The 18,769-nt window shown below is 40.3% G+C and overlaps 1 protein-coding gene across 1 annotated transcript; it reads left to right on the forward strand.

Annotated features, from left to right (window-relative positions):
- Positions 1 to 10,471: 10,471 nt before the first annotated feature.
- Positions 10,472 to 14,633, forward strand: ZBTB34 (zinc finger and BTB domain containing 34). The gene has a single exon (XM_019541063.1). It carries the CDS (start codon positions 11,379 to 11,381, stop codon positions 12,948 to 12,950), a length of 1,572 nt encoding a protein of 523 aa, XP_019396608.1. The 5' UTR covers positions 10,472 to 11,378; the 3' UTR covers positions 12,951 to 14,633.
- The last annotated feature ends 4,136 nt before the right edge of the window (positions 14,634 to 18,769 follow it).

The following is an 18,769-nucleotide window of genomic DNA, read 5'->3' on the forward strand; positions in this document are numbered from 1 at the left end:
GGCCTGAGGGGCGCCCCGTCTCTGCCTTCCTTGCGGGCCGGGGTTGGGGGCGCGGGTGAGGAGCGCCCCGAGCTCCGCTGCAGGCACCGGCTCCTGCGTGCCATCGCCTGGAGCAGCCCTTGCAGGAGGGTAGCGAGGCTCCGAGTCGGAGCGCCGGCCAGGGCCACGGAGCCGGCCGCGCCCCGCCCCGCCCCGCGCGGGGTTGCCGCAAGGACCGCGAGAGAGAAAGGAGCTCCCGCCCGTGGCCCGGCGGAGGATGCTGTTAGCAGAGCCGCGGGCTTGCTGAAACGTCTGGTGTCCAAAGACGGCACTAGCGGGATCTAGGGAAGCACCGACCACTTGGAGTCATTGGTGATGAAACACCGCCTGCGCCGCGCAGACGCTTGTCACTAGCGAGTGCACCACCAAGCCAGGTCCTGCAGACTATGGCTTTCCACGGGGCTCGCTGCTCTTTGTGCCATGCAGTGGTGCTGGTGCTCGTGCGCGGTGGCACGTTTCTAGGATGTCACCATGGCGCCTGCACCTCAGTGCTGCTCATTTGGGCCACGTGGCAGTTTGAACGTTGCTCCGTTCAGGGGCAGGTGATGCATTTACTTACTTGGATTTGACTTGGTGGGCTAACATCAGGGATTTCATGTGAGGACCGGAAGTGTTTTGCTGGCGCCTAGTCTTTGGGGTGCCACTGACCCCAGTGCTCGTGTGAAGGCTCTGACCGGTCTGCGCAGGGAGCCGCTGAAGGGTTGGTGGCAAGCAAGGCGCATGCTGGAAGTGCAGAGGCAGCAGACCTCGTGTTTGTGGTACACGAGGCCTTCTGTGCCCAAATACGCAGCCTCTGATTTCTCTGAGACTAGAAATTAACCCGCTTAGTTGTGACATTGTTCTTGGTGCGCTGCAAGCTGTACCGTTGAGCTGATGCTGATATTTATAAATGAATAGCTTTTTCCTTCAATAAGAAAATTCAGCAGGCACCTGAAATGATGTTAAGGGCTGGCAAGCAGGAGTTTTGTCACCATTTCTTATAGTTGTGCGTAGCAGCTCCTCTGCTGCAGACTTGCCACCGTGCGTGGTGTCTGTATCACATGCACGTTCCCTCAGTTCTCCATCATCCTGGAGACTGAAATAATAACAAGCGTTCCTTTCTCTCGGACACTTGTAAATCTTCAATATGACGCCCACTCAGTGCTGAGGCTGAGTCCTGCAGCCTGCGGGGATCGATTGTGGGACTAGGGAGAAAGCATCAGCTTGTGACCTGGATGCCTGAATCCTGTGAGGCTCGGCTCCTTCCTGACCAGGTGGCCTTAAGCCTACCTCCCCCTTTCTCTGTGCCTTTGTTTCCCCAGGTGTTCAGTTAACTAACCCCTTCTGATAAGCAGATCTCAAAGTCTTTCACAGAAGTGTCAAAGGGGCGAGAAGTACTGTGGTTCTTATGCCTTGTTTGAGGAGTGGGGATTATGTTGTGTTTGTGGCAGGGAGATGAGGGCATGACTTTTGCTAGCAAGATTTTGCTAAGGTTCAGTCTGTCCTGAAGAAAAGTCACATTAATTCATTAATCCTAGTCCAGGACTTTCAGAACCAAAGCATTTGCACATCAGTTATCACAGCTGGAATGTTCTGACACGCAGATCACAAGCTGAGTTTGCTGCTTTGGACTGTTGTCACTGGTCAGTGCTCTGGTTCATGGTCATGGTGTGGTGCAGGAGGTTGGACGCCTTCTGGGACTTGTAGACGTTCCTTGAAAATTGGAAGAAAAAAGTGATGGCCTCTGGCATATCTAGCCATTTATATGAAACCTACCAATCACTTCTATGTTCTTTTCTGTGATCTGGCACCCAGTGCTCAGAGTGCGGTATTGTTGTCTTGTTGCACACTGTTGTCCTCCATGTTAGAACTGAAATGCTTTATGCCAGGTTGTTGAGTGGCTCTTGAGAAATCAGCTGCAGGTCCTATAGATGTATTAATATCCTGGTGTCACGACCAGTGTTTGTACATTCAAGGTTATGTGACTTGTGTTTCGTGCACGTGAAGACAATTTGGTTTGCTTGCTTGATTTACCAATATCTAACTTGGGATATAGTAGTGGGTCTTCAGATTATCTGAAACTTGAAAAGTGCCATAGCAAACCTGTTCTGTATTATTGGAGAATCTCTAAGCAAAATTGGGTTTGAATGCAACAATAAAAAGTACCAAAATTAACTGAAGTAAATTGCAGCCCTTTTCAGTAGTGCTCTGGTATTTTTCTGAGAGATTCAAAATGAAAGCTACAAAAATGTCCATGCAGGGAACTTAAAATGTTGGTGGGTACATTCCTTTAAAGCAAACAACTGGGTTTTTTTTATCATTTGAGTTTCTTGATGCTGTATTTCCAAAAATAAAAGTCAGAGGCACAAGATTTATGTGGAATGTGGGTAAATGATGTCTTTTGAAATAATGGACAGATGAGAGGATCTGTCTGGTTTTAAGATTCCAGTTCCAGGGAGCTTCTGAAGTAGAATGGATCTTATAATCATTTGATCTGCCAGTGTTGTGATTACTGCTTAATTATAGGACAGGTTTTTATTTTTAAGAGTTCACAATTGTTCCATAAAAGGCATGTGTACATTTCTGTCTGATTTACCACCAATCTAAAAATTGACTTTTCTCAACCTGAATTTTCCAGGTACAGACTTTATACTACTCAAAATACTGATTGCTAGGGAGTAATTTCTTAAACCCTCATAGTTCACATGAGTGTTTTAGGCCTTTCTTCTCAGCCACTGTAAAAAAAAAAAAAAAAAAAAAAACCCAAAAACAATTCTTGTATCATTCTACTGGCTTTGTCTCATGAAATCCTCTTTGGCAGTTGCAGTTGGCAGTTAGACACCTGCTTCTCATTCACCAGTGCAACATGGACGCTTTGAGTAGAGGGCTGATCTGCTGACAACTTACCTGTTCCTGGAGCCTGTTCAGCTGTTATGATTTCAGTGGGTGTTTCTGCCCACCTCAGCACTACTGTGCATGAGGGGTAAGCAGTTCTTAAATGTTAGTCCTCCTTATGCAACGCAGTAAAAAGATCTAATGTTACGCAGAACTCCAGGTGGACATATTCAGTGTATTTAGATTTATTTTGTATGTGTTTTCCAGGAAGTTAAAAATGTGTTCTGAAGATACTGGGGGTGAAGTGTTCAGTCTATTCATCCTGCTCTGTCACTTTTTACATTAAAGAAATAATGCATGCCTGGACAGAGGTGTAACAAGCTTATTTAGTGCCTGGTAAATGTGGGCAGGGGTGGAAGGGAAGTCTTATGTTCTCTGGCTTTCTCCCCAGGGAAGGCAGCGGCTGCCCCTGTAGCCAGTGCGGCTGCCCAGTGGTGCAGGTCCTGAGAGCAGTCCTTGAGTCCCTGTTTTCTCCCCCCACCCTACATCTGTTGCTGAGCATAGGACTGCATCTACTGGAGCACAATTCCATTCACCCGCTGCTGCTCGGGTGCACTTCTGTGTGCAGGGCTGTGCTGCTCAGATCCTGTAGCCATGCAGGGCAGGGCTGCCCTTGCCATGGTAGACTCCTGGGCAGGATTCTGGTACACCCTCATAGTCGGGGCCTGGGGATGATGACCTGCTCGCCCTCCACTAGCTAAGTTAATGTGCGGGGGGACATGGATTGAGTATGGAAACTCCACGAGGAAGTGTGTCATTTATATATTTAGTCCCTTGTAGCGTGTTTCTATAATGTACTTTTAGATGTATGAAATCAAAATATATAGGACTTGATTTTGAATGTTAATTAAATGTGTGAATTTTCTGACAGTATCCTCTTGTAGTGCAGTGGATTTTTAGATATGTAAGATTAGTATTGTCCTACCTACTTTGTACTAACTGTATCACAAAGGCTTTTAGTTAAGTACAGTTAATTTAGGTAATTTTGACCTGGAAGAAACTCTTGTTCAAGAAAATCAGTATTTTAGTAAAATGCTGGTTTCCTTTTCTATATAAAAATGTGCAAGACTGAGGGCCGGAGTCTCTTGTATAGCACATGTTTCATGCCATACTGTTTCCAGATCCTGTCCATACTTTAGTGAGGACCTGAGAGAAGATCATCCTGATGAAGAAGGATCCGTCTGTGGAGTAGATCTGATCTGAAGGCCCTATACAGTCATTCTCTTCTCTCCTGACAAGCGGTGTCACTGAAGGAATGAGGGCTTGGTAGGGATGCCCTTAGCTGTGTCCCTGTGTGGTTGCAGTTTTGACTGTGTGCAGGGTTAGGAGTAGCTGCAGAGCAAAGGAAAGTTTTCTGTTGGCTTTTTAGTCTCCCAGCTTGCTTAAATGAAAGTGAGGCTCTGACCCTAAAACTCTGCAGCAATCATAGAAGCCAAAGTCATTGTCTTAAATGAAAGCACATCTGAGAATTCCTCTTGCGTTATGAGTCTGGTACCAACACCCTGGGATTGCATAAATATGACACTTCAGATTCTTACAAATGAGAGCAGTGAACGCTTGAATCTTTTAAAGTTAGGAGGAGGTATTTGTGAACATCTATTACAGTTTCTTTAAGCTTATTCCTATACTTTTGTCAGAACTGGCATGCTGTATCCAGTTTGAGACTTATGGTTTCATTTTTTTCTGCAAAAGTGTCAGGTTGCAGCTGATGACAATTTAATCATTTTGATCACAGCTCAGACAAAATTTATAGCAAAAGTTTTTTTTATACATTTGTTACACTAATAACCACATGGTTATAACTTCTTTTGTCTAGAGGTCTCTTTCTGATGACTGAAAAATTGTGTAAGCGAAGGTATCTTGATTTTTTTCTTGCATTTAAATTTGAGTTAGAATGATTGTAACTTGCATGGTGCATGGTCTTTAAAGACAGGTATATATCAGCAAGCAAATTAAATTAAACAGGTGCAGACTTAGAAGCAGAAATTAATATGAGGTTGGCAAGTGTATGGCTGCATTGAGCAGTTACATGATGCTTCATTGCTGTTACCACATGATGGCATTAAAATGAAATACTAAGCATGTTGCATCACCTCCTATTTTCAGTTTTGTTTTGGGCTTTTTTTTAATTGAGCCATGATTTTTGATAGTATGTAATTTGAAGCGTTTAAATTTGGCTTAGTTAACTTTAAAATTACTTATCAAGAAATTGATAACGTTGGTATTTGTATGTTTAAGAAACTCCTGTTGTCTGAAATAGCTTGTCGTAAGAAATGGGGTCATAAAAGATAAGCAATTGAACATCAGCTCTTTTTGCAACTGGATTACCATGGTGGGGGCAACAGTATAAAGCCCAGCAAAAGAGAGTGTGAAGAAGTAGCTACAAGGACAGATATAATCCTTGACTGTATATAAAACTCTAGTAGGAATAAGGAAGCCTCTGTCTGCAGCATTAGTGAAACCTGCACTGGTATGCTGTGTCCAGTTTTGGGGTTGTTGTTTGTAGCCATATTGGTCTGAGGGAGGGGTGGGCAAAATGCGACCCGTGGGCTGGATGCGGCCCACCAGGCTGTTCTATCTGGCCCGTGGGGCCCTTAAAAAATTTAGAAAATTAATAGTTATCTGCCCCTGGCTGTCTGTTATGTGGCCCTCAATGGCTTGCCAAAACTCAGTAAGTGGCGCTTTGCCTGAAATAATTGTCTGCCCCTGGTCTAAGGTCATAGGCAGACAAGAGTCTTTGGGAACCATGACATCTTTTATTAGACCAACTAAATAGTTGGAAAAATTGTCTTTGCAAGCTTTTGGGTACAAACACCCTTCTTCAGGCAGAGGGAGAGTCTATTGGTATTTGTGCGCTCTCCTGGGTGGAATCGAAGTGTAAGCCAATATGTTCAGTTTTGGCTTTTGTACTTTTAAAAAGGGTAGTAAAGAGTTCAAAGAAGAGGCAGAGGTAGAATATGAGTTCTGGAAAACATCCCTCTCAGTGAGAGTCCCAAAAAGCGTCATCTACCTAACTTATGTAAGTGAAAGTTAAGAAGGAAATTCAATGTGGTCTGCAAGTGGTAACAAAGGGAACAAGATTTGATAGCAAATAGCTCTTTAACTCAATAGTAAATTGTATCCACTGGTTGGGACCTGAAGGTAGCAAACCTAGATGAGAAATAATGGGTATGTTGCTGACACAGTGAGGTCAGTTAGCCAGTAGGCAAATGGTAGATTCTCAGTAGCTTGACGCCTTGATAGAAAAGACTGGGCGTATTTAAAGGAGATGTAGTAGTCCAGACTGAAGTTATGATCTTGATGCATAAATCAGTAGATGGTTATCTTTGGCCTGTTTTATACTGGAGTTCAGTTAGGGGATTATAATGCGCTGTTACGATACTAAAATCAGTGACTATTAGTTCCTAGCTCTGTGACCAAGTATGCAGTTTTTGCCAAATGGAAATGCCAGTAAGGATGTGTAGGGCTTATGTATTTAACTACATTTCTATACTAGTTGGAGCTGTCCTGCCAGTGCATTTATACTGGCACAAAAGCTTATGCTAATACAGTGTGGCTTATCAGGAAACCAGTACAAAGTCTGTTTAAATGCGTAGCCTCAGAGCTGAAAAGGGGCTCCGAAGTTTCTGACCTTACCCCAATATGTGCTCAGATCCCTGTAAATAGCACCCATTAACTACAAGAACAGCTTGCTCTAAGCTTAGCACCTCATTTAGGCTGACTAGTGCTTTCTTGTCCAATAGCAGCTTTGAAATGGACACACAAGGTCAGTTCAGGTCTTGCTGTAGAAGCTTCACGATGGGGACTCCCAGTCAGTTTGACCAGGTGGCCAGTTCAGCAGAGTTCACCAGCATAACAAAGCAGACAGTGGGCACAGAGAGTTCCTGTGCATTTAAGCAAGGCACAATTTTCTAGCAGACTCTCCCTATGCCTGAAGAAGGCATGCACTTACCTGCTGAAATCTCTTCTAAGCCTATTTGTGTGATGTGCAGATGAGATGAGCAGAGTTTGTTACAGTGTAGCAATAGGGAGGAAATGGGACCAGTTTTGGACTGGGCCACTAAAAAGAGTATGCACTTCCAGGGCAGCATGTAAATGGTGTGTGCTGCATTCTGCCAAAGCATTCTGGCTGGTGTCATTTGCACTAGCTTGAACTCTGTCTGTCAATTATAGGGGAGTGGTTCTCAACCAAGGTATTGGGGCAGCCTGGGGTGATGCCAGATCCTTTGATGGGTATTGCAAGGAATGAGAAGGTAAGTGAGGTGTCAAGAGATAAGCAGGTAAATTAAGTGGATAAACCAGGCTCTGGCTTGTCCTTGCCTAGACAGTCCCCCAACCCTACTGCCAAGCCCCTGTGTAAGGATGCAAGCACTATTATGTATAAATTCATTTTTTAAATTGGGTGCAACTCGGTTCACAAAAGTTATATGGTGGGGGGAGGGGGGGAACTCGGGTCCAAAAAGATTGAGTACCACTGTTATAGGACAAGGATGTGCTTAGTAAGTAATACTCAAGTCTTAGCCATATGCTGAAACATAATTAAATTAGTTTTCTTGATCAGTTAAAATGAGTATTTTAGACTTTCCTCCTGCATATATGTGCTTGTGTACATGCTAAGTATTTCATCATTTTTAGTTCTGTGTTATAGAAGTCTCAACTGAGATTATATCAGGACCGTTCCCTGATGGGGAAAAAAAAAATCCATCCAGCAAATGATCACATTCCAAGTGACTCTATTTCAGAAGTACAGCTTTGTATTTTGAAGCAGAAGCCCTTGTTGCTGCTTGATAACCTTGCTTTCTAATGGAAAAGCTATTTCAATGAAAATCAGTGAGGCAAACTAATATGGAGGCCTACAAGAATTCATGAATACCTTTTTGCATTTTATTTTTTCACTGTACCTTAATTCACTTTAACTTTGAAGTGTAGGCAGGGCCTGATGATACTTTCTAATGGACAGGTCAGCTCTTTCAGTTATATGTTGCATAATTAAATCAACAAGATGGCAGCATTCTTTATTTTTCATAACTTTTTAAAAATCCATTTTCTAGTGATTTATTTGTCCGTGATTAGAAGTGGTGATTGGAATCTCTTATGAATAGGAAAGTATTTGATTCGGATTCAGCTGATTCAGGGGACAGTGATTCAATTCAGAGATTCGGATCACTGTCCTGAACTGATTTTGGCTTCAGAACATTCGGTGCTGATTTGGAGAGATTCAGTGATTCAGATTGGCCAGGGAGAGGCCCCATGGCTCCCCCAGCCGAGTCCCAGCACTGTACTCACGCCATGGGGAAGCTGCCACCTGGATCTATGGCCGAATCTCCAAATCGGCCAAATCTTTTCTGAAGCTTTTCCAAATCAATTCAAATGCTTCAAATTGATTCGGAGCTTGTACTTGGTCTCCCGATTAGATTCAGATTCAGAAGTTCGGTTCCTGAAGTGGGCTGAATCTCTTCTGAATCGAATCGGCTCCTGAAGCTTCGCACAGCCCTGATATCTACATACACCCCCATATCCTTAGAACACATCTTTGAGGTAGGGCAGGTCTATTATCCTCATTTTACCAAGGGAGAACTAATAGTAAGTAACAGACTTGCTTTGCCACAGACTTTCTGTTTGAATTGGCTGAGAATTGAACATGGGTTTCCTACTTGAGTGCCCTAACCACGGAGCAATTCTTCCTCTTAAAGTGCATCCTACCCGTTGGAGAGTTGAATCTTTTCCTGCATGATGGACAAAGATGGTCATTGCTGTAATAACCAAGTCTGTTAAATGCTTCAATAGTTAATCACTATTAAGTGCTTTTATAAAAATAAGTGCTTTTTATTCTTTGTCCAAATTTGTCAAGCTTCAGCTCCTGAGAATTTGGTTTCATTAAATGTTTGCTAGATTAAAGAACTCTGTGCTATCTGAAATCATCTCTTAACTTACATACAGTGATCCAGTCACTTCGTAAGCATTTCCTAGGTCCCCTTTTTTCTCCATGTTTTCTACTATAAGAACATTATAAAATGGCTCGTCTATCCTAATATAGGACAAAATTAATGAAACCCAAATGAGCAAGTTAAAAAAAAAATATTGTGCCAGTATATATTGCTAAAATATCATGGTACTTTATAATTGTATTAGCATTGCTAAATATACCTTGTGATTAATATCCTTAAATTTGGAAAGGACTTAAAATATCTAGCAGAATAGCTGCTATATGGTCTGATGTGATTATGTTCATCTATGAATTGATATTTAAAACTTCCTTCCAAACACAAAGGGACTGGTGAAAAATGTGGAGGAAGACGACACGCATTTTCGTTTCAGTTGGATTGTGTCTGATTTTTAGACATTGTCTATCTTGCTTTTAAAGCCATCCCACTTTTGAAGGCAGTCTGCTGCAGGAACAGTCTGGAGCAGCACCACTGACAAGGAAGACAGACAGATCCTGGGTCAAGGATGGGCAAAATGCAGCCTGCGGGCCAGATGCGGCCCGTGAGGCCCCCAAAAATTTAGAAAATTAATATTTATCTGCCCCTGGCTGCCTGCCATGTGGCCCTTGATGGCTTGCCAAAACTCAGTTAAGTGGCCCTCCTCTCGAAATAATTGCCCGCCCCTTTCCTGGGTTCTTCTTAGGGGGTTTCTTTGCTCTCCTCTCCTGATGAACTCTAAGGGTTTCTAGGAGAGTGCTTGGCTTTTCATCATTTGTTGCAGATAATGTAATTTAAATTTCATATATTTCATATCATGACAGCATGTAATTTGAGGCACAAATACAAGGTAATTCAGCAGTGTGTAGAAATATCTTGATATGCCTCCTACTATGTGCAGCCAGTAAGGAATGACCTGGAGATTCCTGTTTCCTGAGCTGGAGAAGCCAGGTGTGGTAGGTATGTAATGCACCTGGACTATCAAGCAACTGAAGAGCAGGGATTATTGTAAAGCCACTTGAGGGCTCTAGACCTCTGGTCAGTAGCAGTCCTCTGGGATAGAAAGACCCAGTGTCTGCAGTGGAAGGTTTTGAAATGGGAACCATTGGGCAACAAGTTTCTCTTTTTGTGGTTGTTTTAGTAATAACAGTGCAGTGAAAAATTGCAGAAGTGCCACTCTCTTCAGACTGCATTTTGAAATGCATTTGTTTCCATGGAGTCCTTGGAACTGCAGTTCCAGACATTTTGCGGGAAATGAGAATGCTTAGGTAGCAGGAGAAGGTTTGACTTTCCAGACTCAGAACTGCACTTGTTGCTACCAGATGACCCATAAATGAGTTCAGAAGGGAACAGCTGTTGAATAGCTCAGTGAAGCCTCAGTTGTGTAGACAAAAATATGAGATGCTGAAATGACCAGAAGCAAGTAATGTTCATTTCAAATGCATGTATAGCCTGCAAAAAAAGGGACAGGTTGAAAACCCACAAAAAAAACGGAAGCTCAAAGACTGACAGTTCACTGGTAGCTGCTGACTGAACTTTGCTTTGAGTGTTGAAGCACATATAGCATATGCATATAGAGCTGTCTGGATACCTGGGTCTGGTTGCAAAGTAAGAGTAGTGTTTGCTTTTACTAGGAACTTCCTTACCTTGTAGTTCTAATTCCCAAAGCTTAATATTTTCAGTGTAAACTTTGTGATTAATTTCCAAGGAGAGAAGCTATTGGAAACGACTATGGGAGTAAAATATATTATAGATATGTTGCACTAGACACTGTATATGAGCCAAAGGAGTTGATGGACCTATTAAGAAATAACTAAATAATATATATTTGCAGCACATCTCTAGGTGCTCTCAATTAAGTCAATATAATTGCTTCTAGGAATTTGTGTGTGTTTAAAACTACAGTTTTTCCCCATGCTACAGAACCTACCTTATCAGTCACCATGTTGCAGTAACAGTGTATTAAATTATAATGAAAGTGTACTCTTTCATTATCTGTATGAAATCTGTTGGTTATTTATCTGTCAATGTACATTAATACTACATGTCTGTATAGTAGATGTGTTAACTGAAAATCTCTCCAGACAGTAGGTTCTAGACACATACAGTAAACAGTTCATTGGCCCTTCTTGTCTTTGCCAGGCTTTTAAAAAGCTTGCTGTACTTGGTAAAATAAGACTTGGGCATGTGGACACAGTGGTACAGCAATGGTTGTGTGATTTTTGCCTCTTACTTTGCAGCCTGGCAAAGACTTTGTAAATTAAAGCTGTAACTAGCACTTTGGTATGAATAGGGTTCTAGATGGCATCATGTTCTGCCATTCTAGTTGAGATTGATGTTATGACACTACTTTAAAGTTGGTGATGGACGTGCCAGAGCAGTTGAATTGTCAGTGGCCCAAACTGTTAGTTATTCCAGGGACCAAGTTGTGAGCAGGAGACAGAAAGCTGCTAAAGCTTGATTGATTTGTTATGCTAGATTTCATAAGCAGAACAACCCAATGACTCTACTTTGGCATGCGTACTCTTGTTTTTTAAATGGATAATGGGTATGTATAATGTCTCAGTGGTAAATCTCTTTATTTTTTTTTTCAGATTACGCTTTACAGCAGTAGAAATGGACAGCAGCAGTTTCATTCAGTTTGATGTGCCCGAGTACAGCAACACTGTTCTGAGCCAGTTAAACGAGCTTCGCCTGCAAGGGAAGCTATGCGACATCATCGTGCACATTCAGGGTCAGCCATTCAGAGCTCATAAGGCTGTCCTAGCTGCCAGTTCTCCGTATTTCCGTGACCATTCAGCATTAAGCACCATGAGTGGCTTATCAATATCAGTTATTAAAAACCCCAATGTCTTTGAACAGTTGCTTTCGTTTTGTTACACTGGAAGGATGTCTTTGCAGCTGAAGGATGTTGTTAGTTTTCTAACTGCAGCTAGCTTTCTACAAATGCAGTGCGTCATTGACAAGTGCACACAGATACTAGAAAGTATCCATTCAAAGATCAGTGTTGGTGATGTCGACTCTGTCACTGTTGGTGCTGAAGAAAATCCAGAAAACCGGAATGGAGTTAAAGATAGCAGCTATTTTGCCAACCCTATTGAAATATCTCCCCCCTATTGCTCTCAGGTGCGACAGTCGACAGCAGGTAGTGATCTTAGAATGGAAACTACTCCAAGCAAGACTTTACGCAATCGTCTGCAAGAAGAAGGACATTCAGATCGAGGAAGCAGTGGGAGCGTCTCTGAATATGAAATTCAGATTGAAGGCGATCATGAGCAAGGGGATCTGATAGTAAGGGAGAGCCAGATTGCAGAGGTGAAAGTGAAAATGGAGAAATCTGATCGACCAAGTTGTTCTGATAGCTCCTCCCTTGGTGATGATGGATACCATACTGAAATGGTAGATGGAGAGCAGGTGGTTGCAATAAATGTTGGCTCCTATGGGTCTGTGCTACAACATGTATATTCATTTTCCCACACTTCATCCCAGGCTACTAGTGCATCTGAAACCTTTGGAAGCCTGAGTAATTCTAGTCCGTCAAGGTCTATGCTGAGCTGTTTCAGAGGAGGTCGTGCACGCCAAAAACGGGTATCCACTGGACACTTGCATAGTGATATTCAGGGCTTGATGCAAGGGGGTGACAGTGAAACCATAGTGAGTAATCCAGGATATGAAAACAGTCCACGGGAAAGAAGTGCAAGAGGTCACTGGTATCCATACAACGAGAGGTTAATTTGTATTTACTGTGGAAAGTCTTTCAACCAGAAGGGGAGCCTTGATCGACATATGCGGTTACACATGGGAATAACTCCTTTTGTGTGCAAGTTCTGTGGGAAGAAATACACACGCAAGGACCAACTTGAATATCATATTCGTGGCCACACAGATGATAAACCCTTCCGCTGTGAGATCTGCGGGAAATGCTTTCCTTTTCAAGGGACACTAAACCAGCATTTGAGAAAGAATCACCCTGGGGTAGCAGAAGTGAGAAATCGGGTAGAGTCTCCAGAAAGAACAGAAGCATTTGTGGAACAGAAAATAGATAATGACACTTCGGCCTCTGAAGCTATGGATTCTAGTATGGAAATTCACACAATTTCCAACACACCTGATTAATACTACATTCTAAGTGCAACCCAAGCAAAGCACATTACTTTTCTTCTGTAATAATTTTATATACAAGTGTATCAGCCTTTTAATTTACCTGACCTTTTGGAAATCTGGTTGAAATGGTCTCTGGAGAAAGCGACGTAAATGTTTCTCCATCCATTTGAACAAGGCCGAGTATTTTTCACTCCTGAAGATGCTCATCATATGGGGGGGGGGGGGGGTGTGTGTGTGTGTGTGTGTGTGTGTGTGTGTGTTTCCTACAGGTTGATTGGGTGAAACATGAATTGGGCGAGTGAAACACATTAAGATTGGCAGTCGTGCTGAATGCTCCAGGTGGCTCTATCTTCTCTTACTGTGCTTAACTCTCGTCATTGGTAATAAGAGTTACATAACCATGTGGGAGAGAATATTGTCCCTTGCATCCCCTCCATGTGTCCTCATGATGGATTTTGTTTAGTTTTTAAATAGCTATTTTTGGTAGCTAGCAATTTATATATATTTATAAATATATAAATATATATAAATAAAATGCTTTCACTTTCCTACTCTGGATGGGGTGAATGTAAGCATATGTAAAAGTGCATGCCACGTACAAGGCTTTCAACTCTTCAGTCTCATCTCTGCCTAGGATTTAGGACTTTGCTGGGATTTTTGTTGTTGTTTGCTTGTTTGTTTGATTTTAGAAGAATGTTTTTTGGGTTTTGTTTTATTAAAATATTATGTTGTGTCCAAAAGTGAGCAAAGCAAATAGCTTTGCTTTATAACAGATATGTAAACCAAATGCCATAAATCTATTAAGTTATGGTTGAATTGTTTGGGTTTTTGTTTGTTGTCTAGAATACAAGCTGGACAACCTGTGGTGCTGACCTTTTTATAGAACTGTATTGTTATATTAGCAAACCCAAAAGTAGCATTGTGGTTTTAAATGTGTTTTTACTGGCCTCAGAATCTACCTTCATTTCGTACTGTAGAAACATACCAGGTAACTGAATCGAACTTAATCACTCCACATAGTTGATTAATACTAGCCCAAAAGGGATGTTGTAATTCAAACTACAGTACTTCCAAGCAGTGTTGTATTAGGTCTCTTCCCAGAGAGCTGTTTCAGGTGCACATTGACTTCCTACTTATATCTCCAAGTGACATGCCAGCACTTGGAATTTGTACTTTTTTGTAAAAATACTATATGGGAATTGCGAGCAATATGTCTGTTATTACATATGTGAGTATTACAGAGTCACTATGGCTTCCCTATAATTTCAGTGGTTAATGTTTTCTGCATTAAGAAGCCACCAATAACTTTAAAAATACTCTAAATCTTTTTTTTTTCTTTTTTACCAAATGCTTTTTTTAATGTGGTGCTAACTTTACCTTTGATATCATTTAGGTCAGTATAGTATAGAAAATGTGAAACCTTATGGTAACAGTGAAAAAAAAGACAAAATCTTTTCAATGAGATTATAGCTTAAAAGAGACCTCAAAAGCATGAGCTAGCAAACACTACTAGGTGGAATTCTGCCTGATCAACAGAATTATGGAAATAACAATTGTGTTAATCACAAGTTTTTAAATATATACAAGAATTATGCTTTATAACATTTGGCACTATATTTTTTTAGTCATTTTTCAGACATCCAAAATGTACCTGCGATTATGCTTTTAATCTCTTGAAATTAAAAAAAAAAAAAAGCTCCTTTCAAAGTTAAAGGAAGCAAAAAGGTAGGTTTGCTGGCTTACGGTGCTTTTTGGACTTCTATAACAAAAATTGCTTTTTGTGGGATTTTAAATATTTTTCAAGCCCTTACCCCATGAGTCTGGGGTATATTTGTGCAGTAACTTTTTTTATAAAAATACACTAGCTCTTAATATTGTGACAGTCTGCAATAAGGATTAATGTTACTAAATACAGACTTACACTATAAAACCCCAGCTGCTCTGTAGGAGTAGTTTTAGTTAAATCGGGTATATAATCTGCCTTTTCCTCCTAAAACTGCCTAAATAAGGGGTTTGTTCTCTCCCTGAAGCAACAGTAGAGCTCCTGTTTCCACTAATGGAAATTGTACATGTGCATCAAGGGGAGGTTAGATCTCTACATGTTTACCCACTTAAACATGTGTTGGTGTTTCAGATGTTGTTCTTACGTATGGGTTTTTAAGTATTTAAATGCAAAAAATTGTGTTTTGATAAAATTAAGTTTGAGACGCACAAAAGCCAAGGAATGCAGAGTAAAGCTTGACCTTTTATCTTAAACTTGTGCTGTGTTGCCTTTGGGATGGCTGGTTTCCATGGTAATATGAGTTGAGGATAGTAGGGGAAAAGGCTGTAAAGTTTTGCATTTCCTGACTTTTGTTCTGTCACAGTCTTAACATTATTTAAATATAGTTCTTTGTATTTGTAAATTTATTAAACTGGTTTGAGTTTACCAAAGAGTGACTTATCCAAAATTGTCTCTGACAAATATACATCACTTTGATTGTACAGGTTCAGGTTCAAACATTGTAATGGGACTGTTAAGGGGCAGGAAATGATCATTTTTCTACAATATCATTATTTAGCAGTTTGTAAGTTCCACTTGCTCCCATTCATGTTGGTATAATATTTACCTTTTCCACTGCTAGCAGTGTTAAGAATTATCAAGCCATAACACAGTACTGTAAAGTTGAGCAGTGCTTCACAGGATGCATACATTTAAGTAAGCATAGAACATCGTTGAGCATTATATTTATACTTCTTGCAAAGTGTGACTGGTAGAAAGTGAACTTCAAGTCTGGCAGCAGCAATTAAATTGTGCCTTGTCACATGATGGTATGCCAGGATTAACATTACCATGAAACATAAAGCATTATCAAATTGAAGTTCATTTCACAAGTCCACCAAGGCAAAGTATGCTGTGTTATTTTAAATAAGTTTTGAAAGTACTGTACAGTACCTGTTTCTGTACAGTTTTAAGTTAGCACAGAACTGTTAAACATTTCATTTACAATAAATGCAGAAGTCAATAAGTGATATGTGAAGAAATATTTGACAGTAAAATACATCATGAAATCATTATAGGCTAGTTCATAATTGAGTCTCTTCTTGATCTACCTTTTTAATTTACATAGACAAATGTGAAAACAGTGACAGTGTCCTTTCCTCTAGATGTTAAACCTATTATTACAAACTGTGAAGACAAAGAATTTTATACTTTTGCTAATGTTTCTGGTTTTAAACAGTTATTTTAGTTTTCCTAATCAGTTATCTTCCATATACTTTCTATTAAAGTTGTAAATACATTTAGAAAATAACTTTGTAAATAAGCGTAGTGTCTCAGAAGTTCAGTTTTGGTCAACAGAGCGCCTCATGATTGGTTTTGCATTTTAGTGTGAATTCTTTTAAGAGCATAAAGGATACTGTCTATTCACTGTTCAGCAGAATATACTGTAGACCTAAATTGATAGTTTTCAATATTTTTATCTTCCCAAACACGAATAAACGTGTTTTTATACTGAAGCCTTCAGTTTATTTGTAGCTGAAATGATAAGGCCTGCTATAACTGTTAGGCTGAATTATGGGAAGAACAGCAAGAATAAAATCAAGGGCTGGGAAAAGATTGATATGAATGAGCTTTACCTTTAAAAAAGAAGTATCTTATTTTAATTGCTTATATAAGTTTACTGTGATTATTTTATTGTGATTTTTCTGAAAGGGTTTCACATGAAACCATTGAAAGGGACTCAAATATGCAACACCTAATCTATTTTCCAAGGGAGTTTTACCCTTGAATGGTGCTTTTAGACTGGTCAGGGTTATTTATTAAATTTTATATTGAAAGTATTTGGGGAACTGTGTAAATTCTTTATATGAATCTGTTTAGTTCATGAATTGTAAATTTCATTAATACTCAGTGACTTAATCAGAAATTCAGTAAAGTCATTCAAAATGTTCAAAGTTTATATCCATTAGGTTTTTCTTGCATATCTTTTTAATAAGTGCCAGAATAATTGTATTTAATGCAACTTTAGACTAAATGTGTTACTCTCCCATCCTTGCAATGATGTTGACTTTGTTATGCAAGTTTACATAAAAATGTTAACAGAAGGGACAACTCTGTTCCTGTTTTTATTCAGGGGATGTGAAGCAAAGAATCAATAACTGAGCAGACTTGCTTAAGCGTATATAAGCAGCTGCTGCTACAGCAGGTAAAATAAACTGCTCCCTCTCCAATTTACAAATGCTATGAATTCAACCTTTGGACTTGCCCTGCAAGTCTCTGGTTGTGTATCTGATTAGAGTTTAGAACTCACTTGCACAACATTAACAGTGTTTATTTCCTTAACAGAAAATGGTATTTTTAAATAACTATTATTATTTGTACGGTTTTCGTGATAAGTATTTGAACAGTTTGAATGACTTGACTTGGTGTCATTATCTTGCAATATAAACTGGTAACCTCACAACTCCACACTTCATCACCACATGAAGTAAATGAAGCTAGCTAAGCTGATGCTGTAACAACTAATAACTTGCCATTAAGGATTATTTTATAGCATGAATTTTAAAATATTTATTCAAATGATATTTTACTCTTGTATTCATTTTGTTTTAGATTTGTGACATGAATATTTCAGTGCTGCTTTATTTTGTTTGGATGAATTTTCGTTTCTTGCTTGTAAATTGCTTTTTTTATGGTATAAATAAAGTCAATGGGAATTGCTGTTTGTAAATTAAAATGCTTCTAGAGCAAAACAGTGGTGTCAGTGTATAAATTCACATATTTAAACACTAAAGACTTGCATTTTCTATGCTGTTTTATCAAAACATCTGTAAGTGGTTACTCTTAATCAAGGGGTCCCTTATATGACGTTCTAAATGGGAGGCAAAGAATTTCTGCTCTGCCTTGACTGAGACTACTACTCAGTCTGAGGCTATGCTGCAGGCATGCAGTGATGCACAACTTGTCTAAAACGCTTCCCAGGTTCCAGTTTTGCTGTTGGCTGCAGTTAACTGACCCTGCATCCAGACTGAATTCAGGAGTTATGCTCTGCCTCCAAAGTGGAATTCAGTCTGGACGCAGGGTCAGTTGACTTCAGCCAACAGCAAAACCAGAACCTGGGAAGTGTTTCTAACAATGGGCTCAAATTTTCAACCTGTGGTCCACAGACTCCGGTGGTCCACAGACTATCAGTCCTTGAAAGATGACTGATCAATCCAGAAGTACGCAGATACCCACACTTAAAATGAATAGGTGTCTTCCCCTCCATTCAAAAATGTTTAGGGGCCCACAAATAAGAAAAGGTTGAAAACCACTGAACTAAAACATGGGTGCCAGCACTTGGACAGGTCCTTAATTGGTCTGTCTGCAATCAGCCAGCTGGTACTTTATTCCTTGCTTTGTGGGAGCTGACCAGGAGAATGCTCAAATCCCATGCAAGTATCAATTCCGGCAGTAAATTTTCCCCTTATCTTTGGCCAGTGGCATACTTAGTTAATTTTCTGAAACTGTTCTATCCTTGACTGGCTCATTTGCATTCCAGAAATTAACCTTTTCCCCTGAGGGCCAAGCAATATTGTTAGGTCTATACAAACATCAGTTACACTGCATCATTATACTGTGATTCCATTGCAACTGGTTTTTGTTATTTGTACTTATTTTCACTGCACATGGAAGGCAAAAGGTGAACACAGGAGTTGCATTGTATTGCAAAGCTGGTTGAGCTTCAAGTGAATGATAAATTTGGGTGGAGGCAAAGCTTAGGTTACATGTATAAATATATTTTAGTGCTGCCATAATGGAAGGGTGTAAGTTGTTGATAATCTGTCCTAGATTCCCACTCCCCCAAATC

This window comes from Crocodylus porosus, unplaced genomic scaffold (genome assembly GCF_001723895.1).
Source record: "Crocodylus porosus isolate Cpor-Errol unplaced genomic scaffold, CroPor_comp1, whole genome shotgun sequence".
In the NCBI taxonomy this organism is placed as follows: domain Eukaryota; kingdom Metazoa; phylum Chordata; order Crocodylia; family Crocodylidae; genus Crocodylus; species Crocodylus porosus.

What these genes read in the sequence shown, in the direction of transcription:
- ZBTB34 (XM_019541063.1), top strand. Translation starts at nt 11,379, where the DNA reads ATGGGTATGTATAATGTCTCAGTGGTAAATCTCTTTATTTTTTTTTTC.